Source organism: Myotis daubentonii, chromosome 3, assembly GCF_963259705.1.
Source record: "Myotis daubentonii chromosome 3, mMyoDau2.1, whole genome shotgun sequence".
Taxonomy (NCBI): Eukaryota; Metazoa; Chordata; class Mammalia; order Chiroptera; family Vespertilionidae; genus Myotis; species Myotis daubentonii.
The window spans coordinates 82,411,269-82,428,948 of NC_081842.1; the positions used below are offsets into that span (position 1 = coordinate 82,411,269).

The 17,680-nt window shown below is 46.1% G+C and overlaps 1 protein-coding gene across 2 annotated transcripts in view; it reads right to left on the minus strand.

Annotated features, from left to right (window-relative positions):
• The window catches only part of CRYBG3 (crystallin beta-gamma domain containing 3), a 128,955-nt gene extending 111,625 nt beyond the window's left edge, over nt 1–17,330 (minus strand). For both annotated transcript variants that reach the window (XM_059688035.1, XM_059688034.1), the window contains exon 1: nt 16,966–17,330. In XM_059688035.1, the coding sequence (XP_059544018.1) occupies nt 16,966–17,114 (149 nt within the window). In that variant the 5' untranslated portion in view covers nt 17,115–17,330. The remainder of the gene's footprint in view (nt 1–16,965) is intronic.
• Nucleotides 17,331–17,680: the final 350 nt, after the last annotated feature.

The following is a 17,680-nucleotide window of genomic DNA, read 5'->3' on the forward strand; positions in this document are numbered from 1 at the left end:
CACCGATTGCAGAGAAGCAGCTGAAAATGGCACAAATACATATACCTGTACTCACTCCCTCACCAGGTATGTACTGCATACTCGTTAGGTGTCAGGCACTGTTCTTGGGGCTAGGGGTGGAGCAATGATCATACCAGACAAAACCCGTGTCCTCACTCCTTCAGAACCCCTATCTGGATGCCCCACAACCACCTTGGCAACTGTATTTATAAAACAGATTTCTGGGCCCGATTGTCAAGGATACCACTTGGCGTGGGGCTCAGGGACCCACATTTTCAACAACCGACTCCCCTTCCCTGGTTGCTCTGATGCAGGTGTTCCTCTGACCACATTTCTATACTCAGCTAAAACCAACAGTTGAGACATGTATAGGGAAGAGAAGGATCTGGTCAGAAGGCTCTCCATTTAATATCTGCATGTGTTATGTGTGGATACTTAAAGGGTAGATATCAGTTATTTAGAAAACTCATTCCTGTGAAACATTACCCATCTCCCAACACCAAAGTCTGGCAGAGCCCCTGGACCTAGCAGAGCCACTGCCCTGATGAGCACGCTGAGCATCGCAGCTGAGCATCGCAAGTACGGCTGGCATGGGACCAGCAAGGAAAAATCCCGTCATCAGTGCACGCCGCAGACCGGACCGCAGCACAGGGCTGCTGCCGGGCCTCTCCAGTCAGTGCCTCATGTGGTGAGAACGCAACTCCTGTGTGGCCAACAGAGACACCCAGGAACAGTGCCTACCCTGCACTCGGGGAGGACGGAGGCAGCAAAGGAGAGGAAAGCTCTTCCCTCTTTCCCCTCCTGGAACAGCTGCTGGGGACCGCCTTTGACCCTGCCTTTCTCTCACAGCATTACTGTGGCTGAATCAGAAAAATCTGGAAATGTTAAAGGACTGAACACAGCTTCTGTAACCGCCTTCCCAAGGTTTGCCCGCTTCTCCACAGACGTGGGAGTCTCCAATTCCTTGCCATTTCCGGAGAGGAAAGGAGGCAGACTCTGGAGCTGCTGACATCACTGGCAGTAATTCTGAGCATCCCTAAACACAAGGTCACCGAATAGAAGGCAGTCCCTGACTTGGGAGTACCCTGACATCTCAACAGTCCCCCAGGCCACTGTCCCAGGGACTGCCCACCACTCCCAGCTGCCTCTGCTGTGGCTCTCTTCCCTCTTCCTCCCCATCCCACTCAGCTGCCCGCAATTACCTTCCCACCTTAGACTTTCACTTCCACTGTGCAGTGCATTCTGCAATAGAGGAACCAGCAATGTTGTTGGAGACAGGGACAGGGAATTGGGGCAAATCTCTCCATCACGTCTTCCTCCCCCACTAACATAAAACTGCTGGTTCTGGGGGCTGGGTCCACTAGGCAGCATCTCTCTCAATGGCCTCTCTTCCTGGCATGTTGCTCCTCACCTCTGAGTCCACTGACACAACTCCTATGATGAAACCCAGAATCTGGCTTTCCCTTGAAATGTGATCGAGTCATACATCAGTCCGTGACTTTACTCTGAAGGACTAAATGAAAAAATAATATGGAGCAAGAAGAGGTATTTTACCTATTCACTCCCTTTCCCACTGTCATTAGTAGCAAGATGCTTTGCAGAAACTCAAAATAGACACGTAGGGGAGGAAGACGTCTCTGTTTTAGGGATGGCCCCTTAGAGAACGCGCATCTTTCTGGATCTGATTTTCCCAATATGTAAATTGAAAGGGTCAGACCAGCTCTCAGCCAGACCTAAAATCCCATATGATCCTTCAATAGCAGGGCGAGTGGAAAAAGAAATAGGTATACTAACCTTGAGGCTTCTGTGGTAAAGGAACAGACTATGACCAAGAAACAACTCAAAACCAGTATTAACACCAGCGCATTAAAACAAAGAGGCAGAAACTCTGACTGTCCCTTATTTTAAAGTCACTGAGGCCACCTCTGGGCCTACCCTCTGTTCCCTTAGACCAGTGGTCGGCAAACTCATTAGTTAACAGAGCCAAATATCAACAGTACAACGATTGAAATTTCTTTTGAGAGCCAAGTTTTTTAAACTTAAACTATAGAGGTAGGTACACTGTTATTAATTAGGGTGCTCCTAAGCTGGCCTTTGCTAAAAACGTCCTCAATCTGATTGAGGTACGTTCGCTGAGGTCGACCCCTTCCAACTCTCCCATCCACTCTCGTCTTGTATACTTGTTTCGTCTATCTCCTTTCGTTCATCCTCTCTATATGCCCCCCCCCCCCACTTCTTCTAACGCCACTTCTTCAAAATAGACTCCCCCAGGCCGAAAACCGACTTCTGCCCATGGGCCACAAAGTTTCAATCGCACTGTATGTGCGCGCCCGCATGTGGTATTTGGTGGAAGAGCCACACTCAAGGGGCCAAAGAGCCGCATGTGGCTCGGGAGCCGTGGTTTGCCGACCACTGCCTTAGACTCTACCCTCTCGGACTTCAATGAGGTCTTTAAACTCTATATGGACTCTATCCACACACCCTCCTGAAGGGTCTGCTCAGGCTTTGAGGCCATCTACACTACTCTGGGGATGTTTTTCTTAGAAACACAGCTTCACATGCTAGCCTCGCATTCTCCTTGCCCAATGACATACTGCTGTACATCATGGATCAAACAGACTTTTCTGCACTGGCCTGATCCCCATCCGGCCTCTACAGCATAAAAAGAGACTTCCACATTGATTTACAAATGACCATCTGGAAAGCTGTCCATTCCTACACGGTGACAGCGAGCAGTAGAGTAGTACTTGTATTTTTTTAATGACCATTAACAGAATATAGAACAGGTGGTTATGGCACTATTTCTGGGCTCCAAATTAAAAGGTAACTAAAAGCAGCAATCAAACAGCATGTATTTTAGCTCAAACATCTGGCACTGGAATTTCAGAACTCTTTGGAGAAAATTCAGGAGAAGGGAGGAAAGGTAACAGGCATGATTATGAAGCTCTGTTGCTTTGCAATCTTAGACTTTCTGACGGCCTTTTCCTTATGTTGGCCGCTCTCCTATAATTTAGGTGTCTTCCTTGAAGCTAATTTACTTCCCGTCCTTCATCTCATGCCCTCAAAACAAGACCACAATCACAATTCAATCATGGGTACAGAGCAGGGGTGGGCAAACTTTTTGACTTGAGGGCCACAATGGGTTCTTAAACTGGACCGGAGGGCCAGAACAAAAGCATGGATGGAGTGTTTGTGTGAACTAATATAAATTCAAAGTAAACATCATTACATAAAAGGGTACGGTCTTTTTTTTTTTTTTTTGAGTTTTATTCATTTCAAATGGGCCAGATCCAGCCCACGGGCCGTAGTTTGCCCACGGCTGGTACAGAGTGAGAATTGCGGTGTGTGTGATGTGTACCTGTGCTGTCTACCCATCCAGGGCATTAGTATCTGCTCTATTCTGCAAGTCCTCTCCCTCATATCTTTTAGATTCTGAATATTTGAGACCCACCTCCCAAGAATACCCTGACTCTCTTGCTATGATGTGACCTCAATGAGTATTCCGGCTGCCTCCTAAAATGGGCCACTTGTTCATATCCCATTCCACACATTGCCCTGAGGGAGGGACGCTGCAGCGCCTTCCCAGAGCCTGGCCAAGGCTGACCCCACCTCCAACCTCCAGTTCAAATCCTTTCTCCTGTGTAAATTCTTCTAGACCAGTGGTTCTCAACCTTCCTAATGCTGTGACCCTTTAATACAGTTCCTCATGTTGTGGTGACCCCCAACCATAAAATTATTTTCTTGCTATTTCATAACTGTAATTTTGCTACTGTTATGAATCGTAATGTAAATATCTGATACGCAGGATGTATTTTCATTGTTACAAATTGAACATAATTAAAGCATAGTGATTAATCACAAAAACAATATGTAATTATATATGTGTTTTCCGATGGTCTTGGGTGACCCCTGTGAAAGGGCCATTCGACCCCAAAGGGGTCGTGACCCACAGGTTGAGAACCACGGTTCTAGACACTAATAAAGTAACAATCTATGTGAGACAACACACACACACACCCATGCCCAAGTGATACTTTCAAAAAGTAAATACGAGCCCTGGCCGGTTGCAGATTTGATTCCTGGTCAGGGTACATGCCCAGGTTGCAGGTGCATTCCCAGTCAGGGTGCATGCAGGAGGCAGCCAATCAATGTTTCTCTCTCAAACTGATGTTTCTCTCCCTCTCCCTCCCTCCCTCCTCCCCCCTCCCTCCCCCTTCCTCCCTCTCTAAAATCTACACTAATAAAAGAGAAACATGGTAATTGGCGTACGACCGCTACCCTTTTCATTGGCTAATCAGCGAGATATGCAAATTAACTGTCAGCCAAGATGGCGGCCGGCAGCCAGGCAGCTTGAAACTAACATGAAGCTTGGTTGCCTCAGTGACGGAGGAAACCAACGTTCCCCGCCTGATACCGTTGGACTTCAGCCAGCAGATTCGCAACATTGTATGCAAAGGCCAGAAACCTACTTTCAGGAGCAGAGGCCTAAGAGCTGGAGCCAAGCCTCAAGCTAAAGCTGGCCCAGAATTAAAAAAAAAAAAAAAAAAAAAAAAAAGGAAAAAAGGAGCAGTTGGGAGCTTCAGTCACCCCCAGCCTGAAAACAGCCCTCAGCCCCTCACCCAGACTGGCCAGGCACCCCAGTGGGGACCCCCACCCTGAAGGGCGTGTGACCAGCTGCAAACAGCCATCATCCCCTCACCCAGGCTGGCCAGGCACCCCAGTGGGGACCCCCACCCTGATCCAGGACACCCTTCATGGCAAACCAGCCAGCCCCCACCCGTGCACCAGGCCTCTACCCTATATAGTAAAAGGGTAATATGCCTCCCAGCACCAGGATCAGCGGAGCCGAGAGGCCTCCCGGCACCGGGATCAGCATGACAGGGGGCAGCGCCCAAACACCCTGATCGGCCCTGCTCTGTGTGTGACAGGGTGCGGCACCCCAACCCCCCCTCCTCCCCGGGCCCTGCTCTGTGTGTGACGGGGTAGAGCCATAACCTCCCCATTGGCCCTGCCCTGAGTGTGACAGTGGCGGCGCCCCAACCCCCTGAACGGCCCTGCTCTGTGGGTGATAGAGGGTGGCGCCCCAACCCACTGATCCGCCCTGCTCTGTGTGTGACAGGGGACGGTGCCCCAACTCCCCTATCGGACCTACTCTGTGAGTGACGGGGGGAGCTCCTCAACCCCCTGATGGGCCCTGCTCTGTGCGTGACAGGAGGGAGCTCCCCAACCCCGCTGATGGGCCCTGCTCTGTGTGTGACAGGGGGCAGTGCCCCAACCCCCAGATTGGCCCTGCTCTGTGCGTGACAGGGGGTCGCACTGCAACCTCCCCATCGACCCTGCCTTGAGTGTGACAGGGGATGGTGCCCCAACCCCCCAATCAGCCCTGCTCTGAGCCCGACCAGGGGCTGCACCTAGGGATTGGGCCTGCCCTCTGCCACCCAGGAGCAGGCCTAAGCCAGCAGGTCGTTATCTCCCGAGGGGTCCCAGACTGCTAGAGGGCACAGGCCGGGCTGAGGGACCTCCCTCTTCCCCCCGAGTGCACAAATTTTTGTGCACCGGGCCTCTAGTCAATAATAATAATAATAATAATAATAATAATAATAATAATAATAATAAAAGTAAATACCATCTCCAGTCCTTACCATAGCCTGGCCCCTGGCTACCGTCCCCACGTCATCAACATCCACTCTCCCTTCCATTCTGGAAATGGCTGTTCCCTCTGCCTGGAGAGCTCTTCCCTCACATTTGTTCAGGCCCCACTCCCAAACATCATCCAGATGTTACTCAGTAAAGGGAGCTTCCTCGACCACCCTAACTACACCCTTACTCCAGACGCACTATCTCCATCATGCTCTGCTCCCTCGCTCTGCTTTAATTAGTTCCAAGTACATTATACATTAATTTATACCACTTGCTTATTTTCTGCCCTCTCCATTAGAATACAAACCCTATGTAAACAGAGGCACATTTAGTTATTTCAAGTAGATTCTGAAAAGTGATGATACAGCTAAGACTTTTTAAAGGATTAAATTATTTTTATAATTATTATAAATATATGCACTATTGTAGAAAATGTTACAGTGTCATTGTTAAGTGAAAAAAAATCAAATTTCAAAATACTGAAGAAACGTTTAATTCTCTGTAAAAATATGTATAGGTGTAGCCCTAATCAGTTTGGCTCAGTGGATAGAGCGGTATCCTGCAAACTGAAGGGTCCTGGGTTCAATTCCAGTCAAGGGCACATGCTCAGGTTGCAGGCTTGACCCCCAGTAGGGGGCATGCAGGAGGCAGCCAATCAATGATTCTCATCATTGATTTCTCTCTCTCTTCCTCTCCCTTTTTCTCTGAAATCAATAAAAAATATATTTTAAAAAATGTATAGGTGTTGATACACACAAAGGGAATGATCTAAAAGAATAGTACTTATCTCTGAGTGGGTAGGGTTATGAGTTGTGCTTTTTAAAAAAATTCTCTTGTAATTTCATACCTGTTTTATAAAAAGCATATATTATTATTAAAAATAGACAAAAAATACAAAGTATTGTAGGTGATTTTAAAAAACAAATAACAAGTTTATGGAAAAGTGCAAAGAATAAATTTAAACTAGACAAATAGAAAATACTAACAGTAGAAATATATAATGGTAACTTCTTTGTATCATTGCCAAATAAAATCCGTACCTGCCTGCCTGGAATAGAAAAATCAAAAGTATTACATGAATTCTCAGTTTTGACTGACATAGCACAGTCCAGCCCTCCAGTTAGGGCTGCTCCTTGGTGCTTTGACAATCAAGACAATAAAAGTCGGAGAGTTTACATATCACCTAACTTATTCCCACTTATCAAAATCCAAAATTTTAAATATTTCATTACTTGTCATAACAAGCATGGCATAAAAAATTATGATCTCCCACTAAGATAGTATCCATGTTTTGTATAAATTTTAATACAAAGAGTGAAGCAGAAAATTTCTAACATACATTTGGTAGAAATTTCATGAAACTAGTATTTGTGAGAGCACTCGAATACCATTTTCATGTCATTTCCAGCACTGCCATTTGTGCTACTGGTCACAAAGAGCATATAAAAATCACCCTCCTTAATAGCATGCTGCAATAATGAAACCAAAACTATTTTACATAAATCTAAAGATTGGCTTTTGATTTAATCCCAAAATTAATAATTATTTTGGCTGGATGAGTAAAGGGAAGTGGGAAGAGGTGCCAAATAGCTAGTCCTCATCCACCATAACCAGAAGTCAATATAAATGTCTAAAGTTTATATATAAAGAAAGGTTAGTAAAGCATTATTTAGACACATGTACAGAAATACAAGAAACAGATTAAATGAGATTAAAACAGCTCCCTCTAAGAGGAGAGTCTCAGGAATGGGCCCACACCTGCCAAATGCTCCACAGGCCCTGCATTATCACCTTGCCGCGTATTTTAGCAAGAAGAAAGATTTGTGGAATGTCTGCCTTCCCCACAATCTGCACGAGTGCTTTGAGGCAAAAACCATGCTACACTGTGTTCACTGCTAGATTCCCAGGGGCTAGCACAGTGCCTGGTGCAAGTGGTACTAAATGAATTCTTGGTAAACACTGGTGAGGTTTTCAATCAAATGATGAAAATGACAGGATCATATAGAGCAGCGGTTCTCAACCTGTGGGTCGAGACCCCTTTGGCGGTCAAACAACCCTTTCACAGGGGTCGCCTAAGACCATCCTGCATATCAGATATTTACATTACGATTCATAACAGTAGCAACATTACAGTTATGAAGTAGCAACGAAGATAATTTTATGGTTGGGTCACAACATGAGAAACTGTATTTAAAGGGCCAGAAGGTTGAGAACCACTGATATAGAGGAATTAACCAATGCATTTTCATGTGTGACTTTTCCAGTAAAACAAAATTCCTCCTGATCTACCAGGTATAAGGCATATTTCTTTATTGTGTACCCTATGGAGTTTTCGCTGGTATGCTAAAGTTGGAAGAGACCTTAGAGATGAGGGCCACCTCCCTCACTTTATAACCAGAATCTGAGAGGGCTAATGACCTGCCAGGGTCACACTGTTTCCTCAAAGCAGATGAAAGGGATCTCACCTTGAGTTGATATTTTTGAGGCTCTGTTAACTCCACTCAGTTTCACATTATAGACTACTACTATATAAACCTCACTCATACTTGTAGAAAGTGTCAAAATATCAAAGTATCAAAATATCATTCTGCACTATAAATATTAGTTCCATGTATTTATAGCCTTAATTGTAACTTTTCTCACTTGAACAAATTAATGGAGTTCATTCTTTCTTTGGGGAATTTTTGCTAATGCAGGGTCATACATTCTTTGGTTTTCTTTTCCTCTTTTATAGACAAATATTCATTAGTTTTTAAACAATTTTTTTTCTCAAATAAGTAATTCACATAATTTTTAAATATAAAAAGGTGTAAAATGAAGTCTCCCTTCTCTTCCTCAATCCTTCACCCAGTCTTTCATCCCTTCTAAATAGTTCACACAACACTAGTAATAGTTTTTCATACCTTCATTTTTTTATATACAAATAGGAACATACTATACACAATGGTTTGCTTCTTGCTTTTTATTTTTACTTTTTTTAGTTTAATGTATCTTGGAGATATTTCCTTATCAGCACATAAAAAGGTTTCTCCATACTTTTGACTGCTGTGTAATAATATTCCATTACATGGATGTACCATGATTTATCAATTAGTCCACTACTGATGGGACTTGACTTTATTTTTCACCTTCTGATTATTAAAACTGCATTACAACGACTAAACTTGCAAAAGCAACTTTGGGTCTGCTTGCAAATTGCATATTTCTCATGGGATTCCTACAGGGAAATTGCTGAGTCAGAGTACATGAATGTATTGACAGAACTCATCAAATTTCCCTCCCAAGAGGTGTATCAATTTACACTCCCACCAGCAGTGTATGAGCATCCCCATATCAAACTCATCGTGCGCATCAAATAGGTGAAATATGGCATCTTGCTATAGTTTCAATTTGTATCTCTATTGGAGAAGATTGGCCCTTTCTGTGTTTAAATATAAATTTATAAATTATATAAATATATACATTTTATTTTCCTTTCTCTCAATTGCTAGGACTGTACATTCTTTTTTGTACAGAACACTGACCCAGGCCATCTGGCCAGACATCAGCGGCATGCCATTGGCTTTTATTTGCATTCAAAACCATTTTCTAAAGCCAGACTTTTTTATGGGTCTTCCCAAGTTAAGCAGAGGAAGCCGTCATATCATGCTGTAGGCTTTGAATTCAGGAAGGAAAATTTGACTCCTGACTCTATCACAGATGCTTCAACACTTCTGATTAGCTATTAGACTTCTCCAGGACTTAAGTTATGTATCTGTAAAATGAAGTAAAGATATCTCTCTCATAAGGTTGCTCTGAGGATTAGGTGAACACATATAAAGGGGTGGGCAAAATAAGTTTTACAGTTGTGAGTATATGTGAAACAGTTTATTCTCATATTATTATTTATTCATTATTGTATCATTTTTCATTGGAACAACTATAAACCTACCTTTGTCCACCCCTGTATTTAACGCCCCAAGCACAGGGCTTGGGTCTTATTAGGGCTTCAAGAAAGGGTGGTTTAGCTTTTTTTTTTCTACTTAAAAGAATGCCACTCAAGAGGCTTTCTCCATTTTATTTCTTTGGGAAAAGAAAACAAAGTCTTTCCATCACATATGAGATATATATTTGGTGGTTTAGTTTTTGTCATCGCTAACCTGGTTAGGCAAAAAAACACCTGGCTAGGCAAACAGCCGTTATACTGCTTTGGGATACTTCCAGTTAAGTACTCCCAGGGGTTCAGCAGTGAGGCGCAGTCCTGCTGGAATTGTGCCATTACCTGGCCATTCAATACCGCCAACTAAATAAATACTAAGAATTGAGTTATTTTGGTCGCAAAACTTCAATCTGTTTCTCTATCAACATCCAGCTATCGGGGTAAGGATCTCCACTCCCCTGGCATGCTGATTCCTGAAAGGGTGTGCTTGTCTGCCTCCATCTACAGGACTGGCTGAGCCTGCAGCGTCAAGGAGCAGCAGGCAGGAGGGACGGAGGGAAAGCTGCCCCTCACCTGCGGGCACAGTTCCATCACATTGCCCCCTGTACTGGGTTGGCAAAGGATGCAAATGAAACCATGCTCAGGGAAAATGGTTTAATAATATGAGAAAATATTTTGAAAGCTCAGTAAAGTTCTCACACAATATTTGACAGTATGTTCTAAACCAAACAAGCCACACACACCAAAAACATGTTTGGCTTATAATGAGCTCATCTTGAGAAAAGACATGCACATGTTTATCTCCATGAACTAATACCTCTTTGAGGACAGTTTTGGTCATTCATTCCTCTTTGTATCCCCACTATTAGCACCATACTAGACATTAACAACCACTTAAAATGAACTGAAATGACTCAAAATAAATATGACTTCTTTAACTTTTATTTCATGCTGATGCTTTTAATAATCTGGGAGATAGCCCAGATTATTTTCCCGAGTTTAACTTTACATCAACCCATGTTTTCTTGCTAGCATAGTTGTATTAGCTTATCTAGGCTTCAGTGATATTCATCAGAACTCTAGTTAAGAAATATTTTATCTTGAGAGAATAATACTTTCCTCTTATTTTACAAAATTTTCTATTACCTTCTTAATGGGAAAAAAACCTACCCAAAAATGTTATAATTGTTTTAATATAGTTAGAAGTTCTTAGTAAATTTACTGCAGGCCAATTAGAGGTACACGTACACTCTGTAACACATCTAGTGAACAATTGAGTTAGTTTTCAAGGAATGCCCTCAGCAAGAAACAGAATCTTCAAATTAGCCATCTGGCATACACCCTGCTAACCCCAAAAGGAAAAAAACCTCCACAGTTTCAACTCTCTAAAACAGCCTATATTTCTACTCTGCTGCCAAGAGTAGATTCTGTGCTTTCCATTAACCTGGGAGCTCAAGATTCTGAGAAAAACACACCACTGAGTACTTCTAGAATTTTCTAGTCTCCTTTAATTACTGCAGGTCTGGACTGCTGATGTGGTCTTTCAACATCACATAGATATGTCTTATTCAACTAAACTAGTTACTGATTACCCTATCCTATATAATAAAAGCCTAATATGCTTAAGTGTCCAGTCATCCATTCAACCAATCAAAGTGTAATATGCTAATGATATGCTAAGGCCGCTCAACCACTTGCTATGACGTGCACTGACCACCAGGGGCAGACAGTCGATCAGTCACCATGATGTGCACTGACCACCAGGGGGCAGAGCTCCAACCGATAGGTTAGCTTGCTTCTGGGGTCTGGCCGATCGGGACTGAGCAAGACAGGCCGGACATGCCCTGGAGCCCTCCTGCAGTCCCTCCCCAGCTGGCCAACCTTCCATGTCCCTCCCTGGCCCCAATCGTGCACCAGTGGGGTCCCTCGGCCTGGCCTGTGCCCTCTCGCAATCCAGGACCCCTCAGGGGATATCAGAGAGCTGGTTTCAGCCCGATCCCACAGGCCAAGCCAAGGGACCCCACTGGTGCATGAATTTTTGCACCAGGCCTCTAGTCTATACAATAAAAGCCTAAGTGACTGTTACAGAGGAACGACCAGAATGACCGGTTGCTATGATCGCACTGACCACCAGGGGGCAGACGTTCAATGCAGGAGCTGCCCCCTGGTGGTCAGTGCGCTCCCACAGAGGAAGCGTCACTCAGCCAGAAGCCAGGCTCATGGCTGGCGAGCTCAGCGGCGGTGGCAGGAGCTTCTCTCACCTCTGCAGCAGTGCTAGAGAGCAGCGAGCCAAGTGGTAAGAAGCAGCGAGCAGGCAGGCAGTAAGGAGCGAAGGATCCCAGACTGTGAGAGGGCACATGATGGGCTGAGGGACCCCCCCCCCCCGCCCAGTGTAGGAATTTCGTGCACCACACCTCTAGTCTTCTAAAATGTTTTCAAGTCTATGAAATAGAGTCACCGTGAACATTCAGAGAACAAACCTCCCTTCCTCATATAACTGAAGCTGTGGTCAACACTTGAACTTGAAGGCCAACAGATCTCATGCATCAGGGGCACTACTGACCATTTTTATAAGAATATCTCCTACATAACCAGCCATTTAGCATCCTGGCTTTACCCATTTAACACCCTCACCAAAGGTGACAAGCAAAAGTTCTCTGAACTTTAAACTGAGAGGCAAACACTGTCTGGAGACATTTAAGATCCTCCATGTTTCTAAATGCTTAAAGATGGGGTATGTACTACCCCTAGCTGAAAACCACTCGTAAGTGCTTTAATGCTCCACCAACAAACAGAGATTCACTCTTCACCTGACCTAGGCAAAGGAGACACCAGGGTAAATATGACACAGCCCATCTTTGAGTCTAGTGATGCTGTCTTACCTTCTATCAATAACACTATATTGGGACACTCAAAGGAACAGCCCAAAAGAATATATCTAAAATGGTACATACTGTCACCCATCCTTCAGCAAAATAAATAAAGGTCCAATGGACTTAAATATTAATGTATTTTGAAGGAGCTCAGAAGCCTGGTGTGAGAAAAAATATCAGAGCTTTGGAGTCAGTTAGAAAAACCTAAGTTCCAATCTCACCCCTCCCTGGACCTTATTCCTCTCATAATTTGGGGTAAATCACTCTCTCTTCCGCCCACCTGGGTGGTGTTCAGGATTATTCCAATGACTAGAGGATGCTGCTGGCAATTAGTGGGTGGGGTCACAGATGCCAAATGTTTTGCCAAGGACAGAAGAGTCCAGTTCAAAAAATAATTGTTCCAGGCTGGCTAGTGTTCCTCAATGGTTGAGTGGTGACCCATGAACCAGGAGGTCACAGTTTGATTCCTGGTCAGGGCACATGTCTGGGTTGAGAGCTTGGTCCCCAGTGGGGGCGTGCAGGAGGCAGCTGATCAATGAGTCTCTCTCATCACTGATGTTTCTATCTCTCCAAAAATCAATAAAAAAAATTTAACAGAAAAGAGAATTGCTCCACCCAACCACCAACAGTGTCCACCGTAAGAACTGTCCCGCCCCCAGTTTCCTTAATTGTCAGAATAGTGGTAAGCATTCCAACCTTCCAGGCTGAGGGTGAGGTTTAAATGACATGCTCTAAGTAAAAGTACCAGCCCAGAAGTGCACAGTCAGCCCTTGAAAAATGCTGTTCTCACCTTCCTTTCCCCCTCCTGAGTTGCAAACATTGCATAGAGCTCATCATAAACAGGTCTGTCATATATGATACCAGAGGCCCGGTGCACAAAATTTGTACATGGAGGGGGGGTTCCCTCAGCCTGGACTGCATCCTCTCGCAATCTAGGATCGCTGGCTCCTAACCACGCACCTGCCTGCCTGCCTGCCTGATCACCCCTAACTGCTCTCCTGCCTACCTGATCACCCCTAATCACCTCTGCCTTGCCCCCGCTGCCACAGCTTCATCAGGAAGGATGTCCAGAAGGTCGTTCAGCTGTCTGGTCTAATTAGCATATTATGCTTTTATTATTATTATAGATAGCAAAGAAACAGAGTGGAGCATTTTCTCAAAAGCGGGGAAAATTAGTAGGCAGCTATCCTCCAAATTTCACATTTTAGCAGTATCTGTTTAACAGGCTTTTGCAAAAATTCTCCAAATTTTTAAAAAAATATATATTTTCATTGATTTCAGAAAGGAAAAGAGGAGAAGAGATAGAAACATCAGTGATGAGAGAGAAACATTGATCGGCTGCCTCCTGCATGCCCCACACTGGGGATCAAGCACACAACCAGGGCATGTGCCCTCACTGGGAATCAAACCGTGATCTCCTAGTTCATAGGTTGACATTCAACCACTGAGCCACGCCAGCCAGGCAAAAAAATTCTCTAAATTTTTAATTGAGAATCTCTGTTAGACCTTTACAATCCAGTTTTAATCTAACTTTTTACCACCTTTTTCACTCTGTCTCACTAATGTGCATAGCCTCTAACAGATCGTAACCACCTGCTAGCCCTTGCCCAGCCTAGAAGACCTGTTCCCAATTTATCTCTATCTTCATGGCTCAATTCTCTACCTATAGAAACACCACTAATGCCTTGAAGGCCCCATTAAAACCTCTACTACGAAGCCCTCCGTATTCTCCCTTATTACTTCTAATGAGTATGTTCCTTGTGTGCCATAAACTGGGCTAAACATTACAGCAGTGATTTTCAAACTGGGAGCCACAGAACTCAGACTTTTCAAGTTCCCTATGTAAAACTTCAATTGCAGTTTTCATTTCTATACTGGCTTGGGCGAAAGTAAGTTTACAGGTGTGAGTATGCAAAACAGAGTATGTATTCTTGTTATTATTTATTTATTATTGTATTATTTTCCATATGAACAACTGTAAGCCTACTCTTGACAACTCCTGTATAATCTAAAATAAAAATATAAGCACTTTCTGGATCTGGTCAACCACCCAAGATATGAGGGCTGACAAGCAATTGGAATGCCCACACCTAAATTCGTATATACAACAGTGTTCAAGCTAACGTGTTTCTTTAATTGCTGAAGGTTAATGAGACTAGAGTGGTTGGCAAACTGCGGCTCACGAGCCACATGCGGCTCTTTGGCCCCTTGAGTGTGGCTCTTCCATAAAATACCAGCTCTTCCACAAAATACTGACTTCTGCGCATGGACCACAAAGTTTCAATCGCACTGTACGTGCGCGCCCGCACGTGGTATTTTGTGGAAGAGCCACACTCAAGGGGCCAAAGAGCCGCGGTTTGCCGACCACTGGACTAGAACAACAGCAAACTCAATACACAAATGATGTGTTCACAGCACATGGAGAGCAAATTACTTACAGCACACCATGGAAGCTGTGCATCGCTATTCCCAGACACTGCATGTCTGCTAAATGGACCCCTCTGCCTCTAAAATCACCAGCACATAAGGTAAACCTGGCCCCCATTAGGACTAAAAGTTTTTACTGCCTCTAAGAGACACAGCCAAAATACCCTTTCAGATTGAAATAAGATCACAGTGACAAATCGCAATTCTGTTTCCAATCTTGTTAACACCAGGGTGTTGGGTTACTGGGACATTTGGTACCACTAAGCATTTCCATTTGTTTCATTAAACTTTCAATAAAGGCTTTGTTTGTGTTTATATCCTTGAAAAGAAAGATTTAAGCTCTCTTAAAAGGTAAAACACCCACACAAAGGATTATCTGCTCTCCCCATAACATCTGGCAAACTCTATAAAAGATGGAGACAAAATTAGTGTTCAAATAAGCACAATTAACATTTTCAGTGTCAGCCAGTCTGTGCCTATCTGGAGACAATGAGAATAGGGAAGTGGCAAGTAGGCAAGAGACTAGTTTGTAGTAGAGTGGTTAGCTCCAGAGAAGAGATTAGATGTGAGAAGTGCCTGAAAGCCCAAATCCCGGAGAAAGGCAGGCAGGGTTTCAGGGCAATTCTGATATGAACCTGAAATCCGCCCACCTATTCTTTTCTAACAGGGCTCAGGTTTCCTAGTTTGTGGAGTCTACCTGGGGTTTCTTTTAAACTCCTCTCCCACATTACCTGACTGTTCAGTGTTGTCCAGTGATGCCAGGCACCACAGGCAGGCTGCCCACACCAGCAGATCTGACATTCTGGTGGAGCCCAGTCAGGCTTCCAAACTATTTTTAACTACTGTGTAACTTTGAATTTTAAATTCTCCATTAACAGTCAGGGTAATAAGAGCAGGAACTTCCCCGGAGAAGTCTACCAATTTAGTAGGAGCTTTCTTGGAAAGATGTGGGATTTTATCAACAGGTGGCCATAATGCAAACGGCCCACAAGCAGGGAAACTGAGGAACACGTAGCCGACTAGAATCAAATCACAAAACTAAATACTAATGGGACCAGCTCAGCCACGGAGTTCTGTTTCTCGAAATCCACTTTTCCTTGAAGCCCTCTAAGTCTTTAAACCCTGAAGTGCACACAGCTATCCGGGCCCGTCCTTGTAATCACATGGGTTACACACTCGCCTAGCGCAGGCTGGGGGAGGGCGTCTCAGCCTCTCTTCGCACCAAGGATCTAAAATGGGAAGTTGTATTTACTTTAACCCCTCTTCCTCCTCAATGACGGGGAAAAGACTCGGGAAAAGGTCTGGTCTGTTTTTTTGTTTTTAGTTTTTCTTTCAGTGAGACGCGTCAAATACAACACAACAGCCCCCCCAAAACCAAGCACATAGATTTTATAGCAGGTGGAGGAAGGAGGAAAGATTACAGGGAAGGAACACGTTTTCATTACTGAAACCAAGGCAGTTCGAGTACCGTTCCTGGAGGCTGTTTGGTAAAGGGCATGTTTCCGAAGAAAGATGGGAAAGAACGAAAGAAGGCGGCATCATTTACGTCCCGGCGATGGTAAATAAAACAGGCGAGGTGTTTATAAATTGATGAAGTCTTGGGGACCCGGTATCACAATTCTTTTTTTTTTAATCGTTTTTGAGAACATTTAAATAAGCCGGCAAAATAATAGCTGCGGGAGGCGCTCGGAGGCTTCCCCCCACCAGCGCTCGGACGCGCCCCTCCACGCCGGGGAGGCTCGCCGGCTCACGGCTGCTCCCGGGACCCGCGGGGCACCGGGGCGCGCCCCTGCCCCGGACGCGGCGAGCAGGCTCGGGCGCCGACCGGGAACCGAACCCGGACGGGAGGGGCGGAGGGAAGAGCGCGGACTGCGCCGGCCCAGGGGGTGCGCACCCGGCCGCGAGCCACCAACTTCATCCACGTTTAACAAACCCGGGAGAGGTGCGGCCCGGGAACCGGGCGAGGAGGAGGAGGAAACTTGAGCAACGGAGAAAGGAGAACAGAAAGTGGCGGTCCAAGTGCAGCTGGCGGCGGGCGTCAGGCTGGGAGCCCCGTCCGGCAGGTCAGCGCAGGACCCCCTCCCCCGACGCCCCCAAGACTCCCACCTGGCAGCGCCCCGGCCCGGGGCAGGCGGGTGGCCCGTCCCTGGCCTCTCCTCCTCCTCTTCTTCCTTGTCCCGGAAAGGACTCCGGGGAGCGAAGAACCGGGAGAAGCTGTGCCAGGGGGCGCCGCCCCTCCTACGGCCGCCGGACATCACCCCGGCGCGGCGGCCGGGCCCGGGCCGTCTGCGGGGAATGAGCGGGCGAGGCGGTATCCTGAGTTGGGAGCCCGGCCGGACGCCGCGGGACCCGGCGAGGGCTACACCGCCTCGGCGGCCGGCGCGGCACCGTCCATCCCGGGCGGGAGAGGGGCTAGCACCACCACGCCCCGCGCGGCAGCTCCTCGCGCTGCGCCGCGGCTCCTCCTCCCGCCCCCGCCCCGGGGAGGAGCCAGCGGCCGCTGCCCGCCCCGCCCCGCAATGGCCCCGCCCACCACAAGCCCCGCCCCTCTGAGACCCCGCCCTCGCCCAGGCCCCGCCCCGCCTCCGAGACTCCGCCCCTCCGCGTCCCCGTGTAGGTCGGCCGGGTCTGTAGGGGTCGCGGCTGGAGGCGCTGGCCTGAAACCAACCCGGGAACCTGCCACCGCGACGACGCAGGTCTCCCGGCATCTGGCACAAAGGCGTTTAGGCTTTGCGTTCAAGGTTGACTTTCTATTACTGATATGTTTTCTACCCCCAGTCACTGCGAGGAATTTTCAGACATTTGAAAGGTTTATGAATTG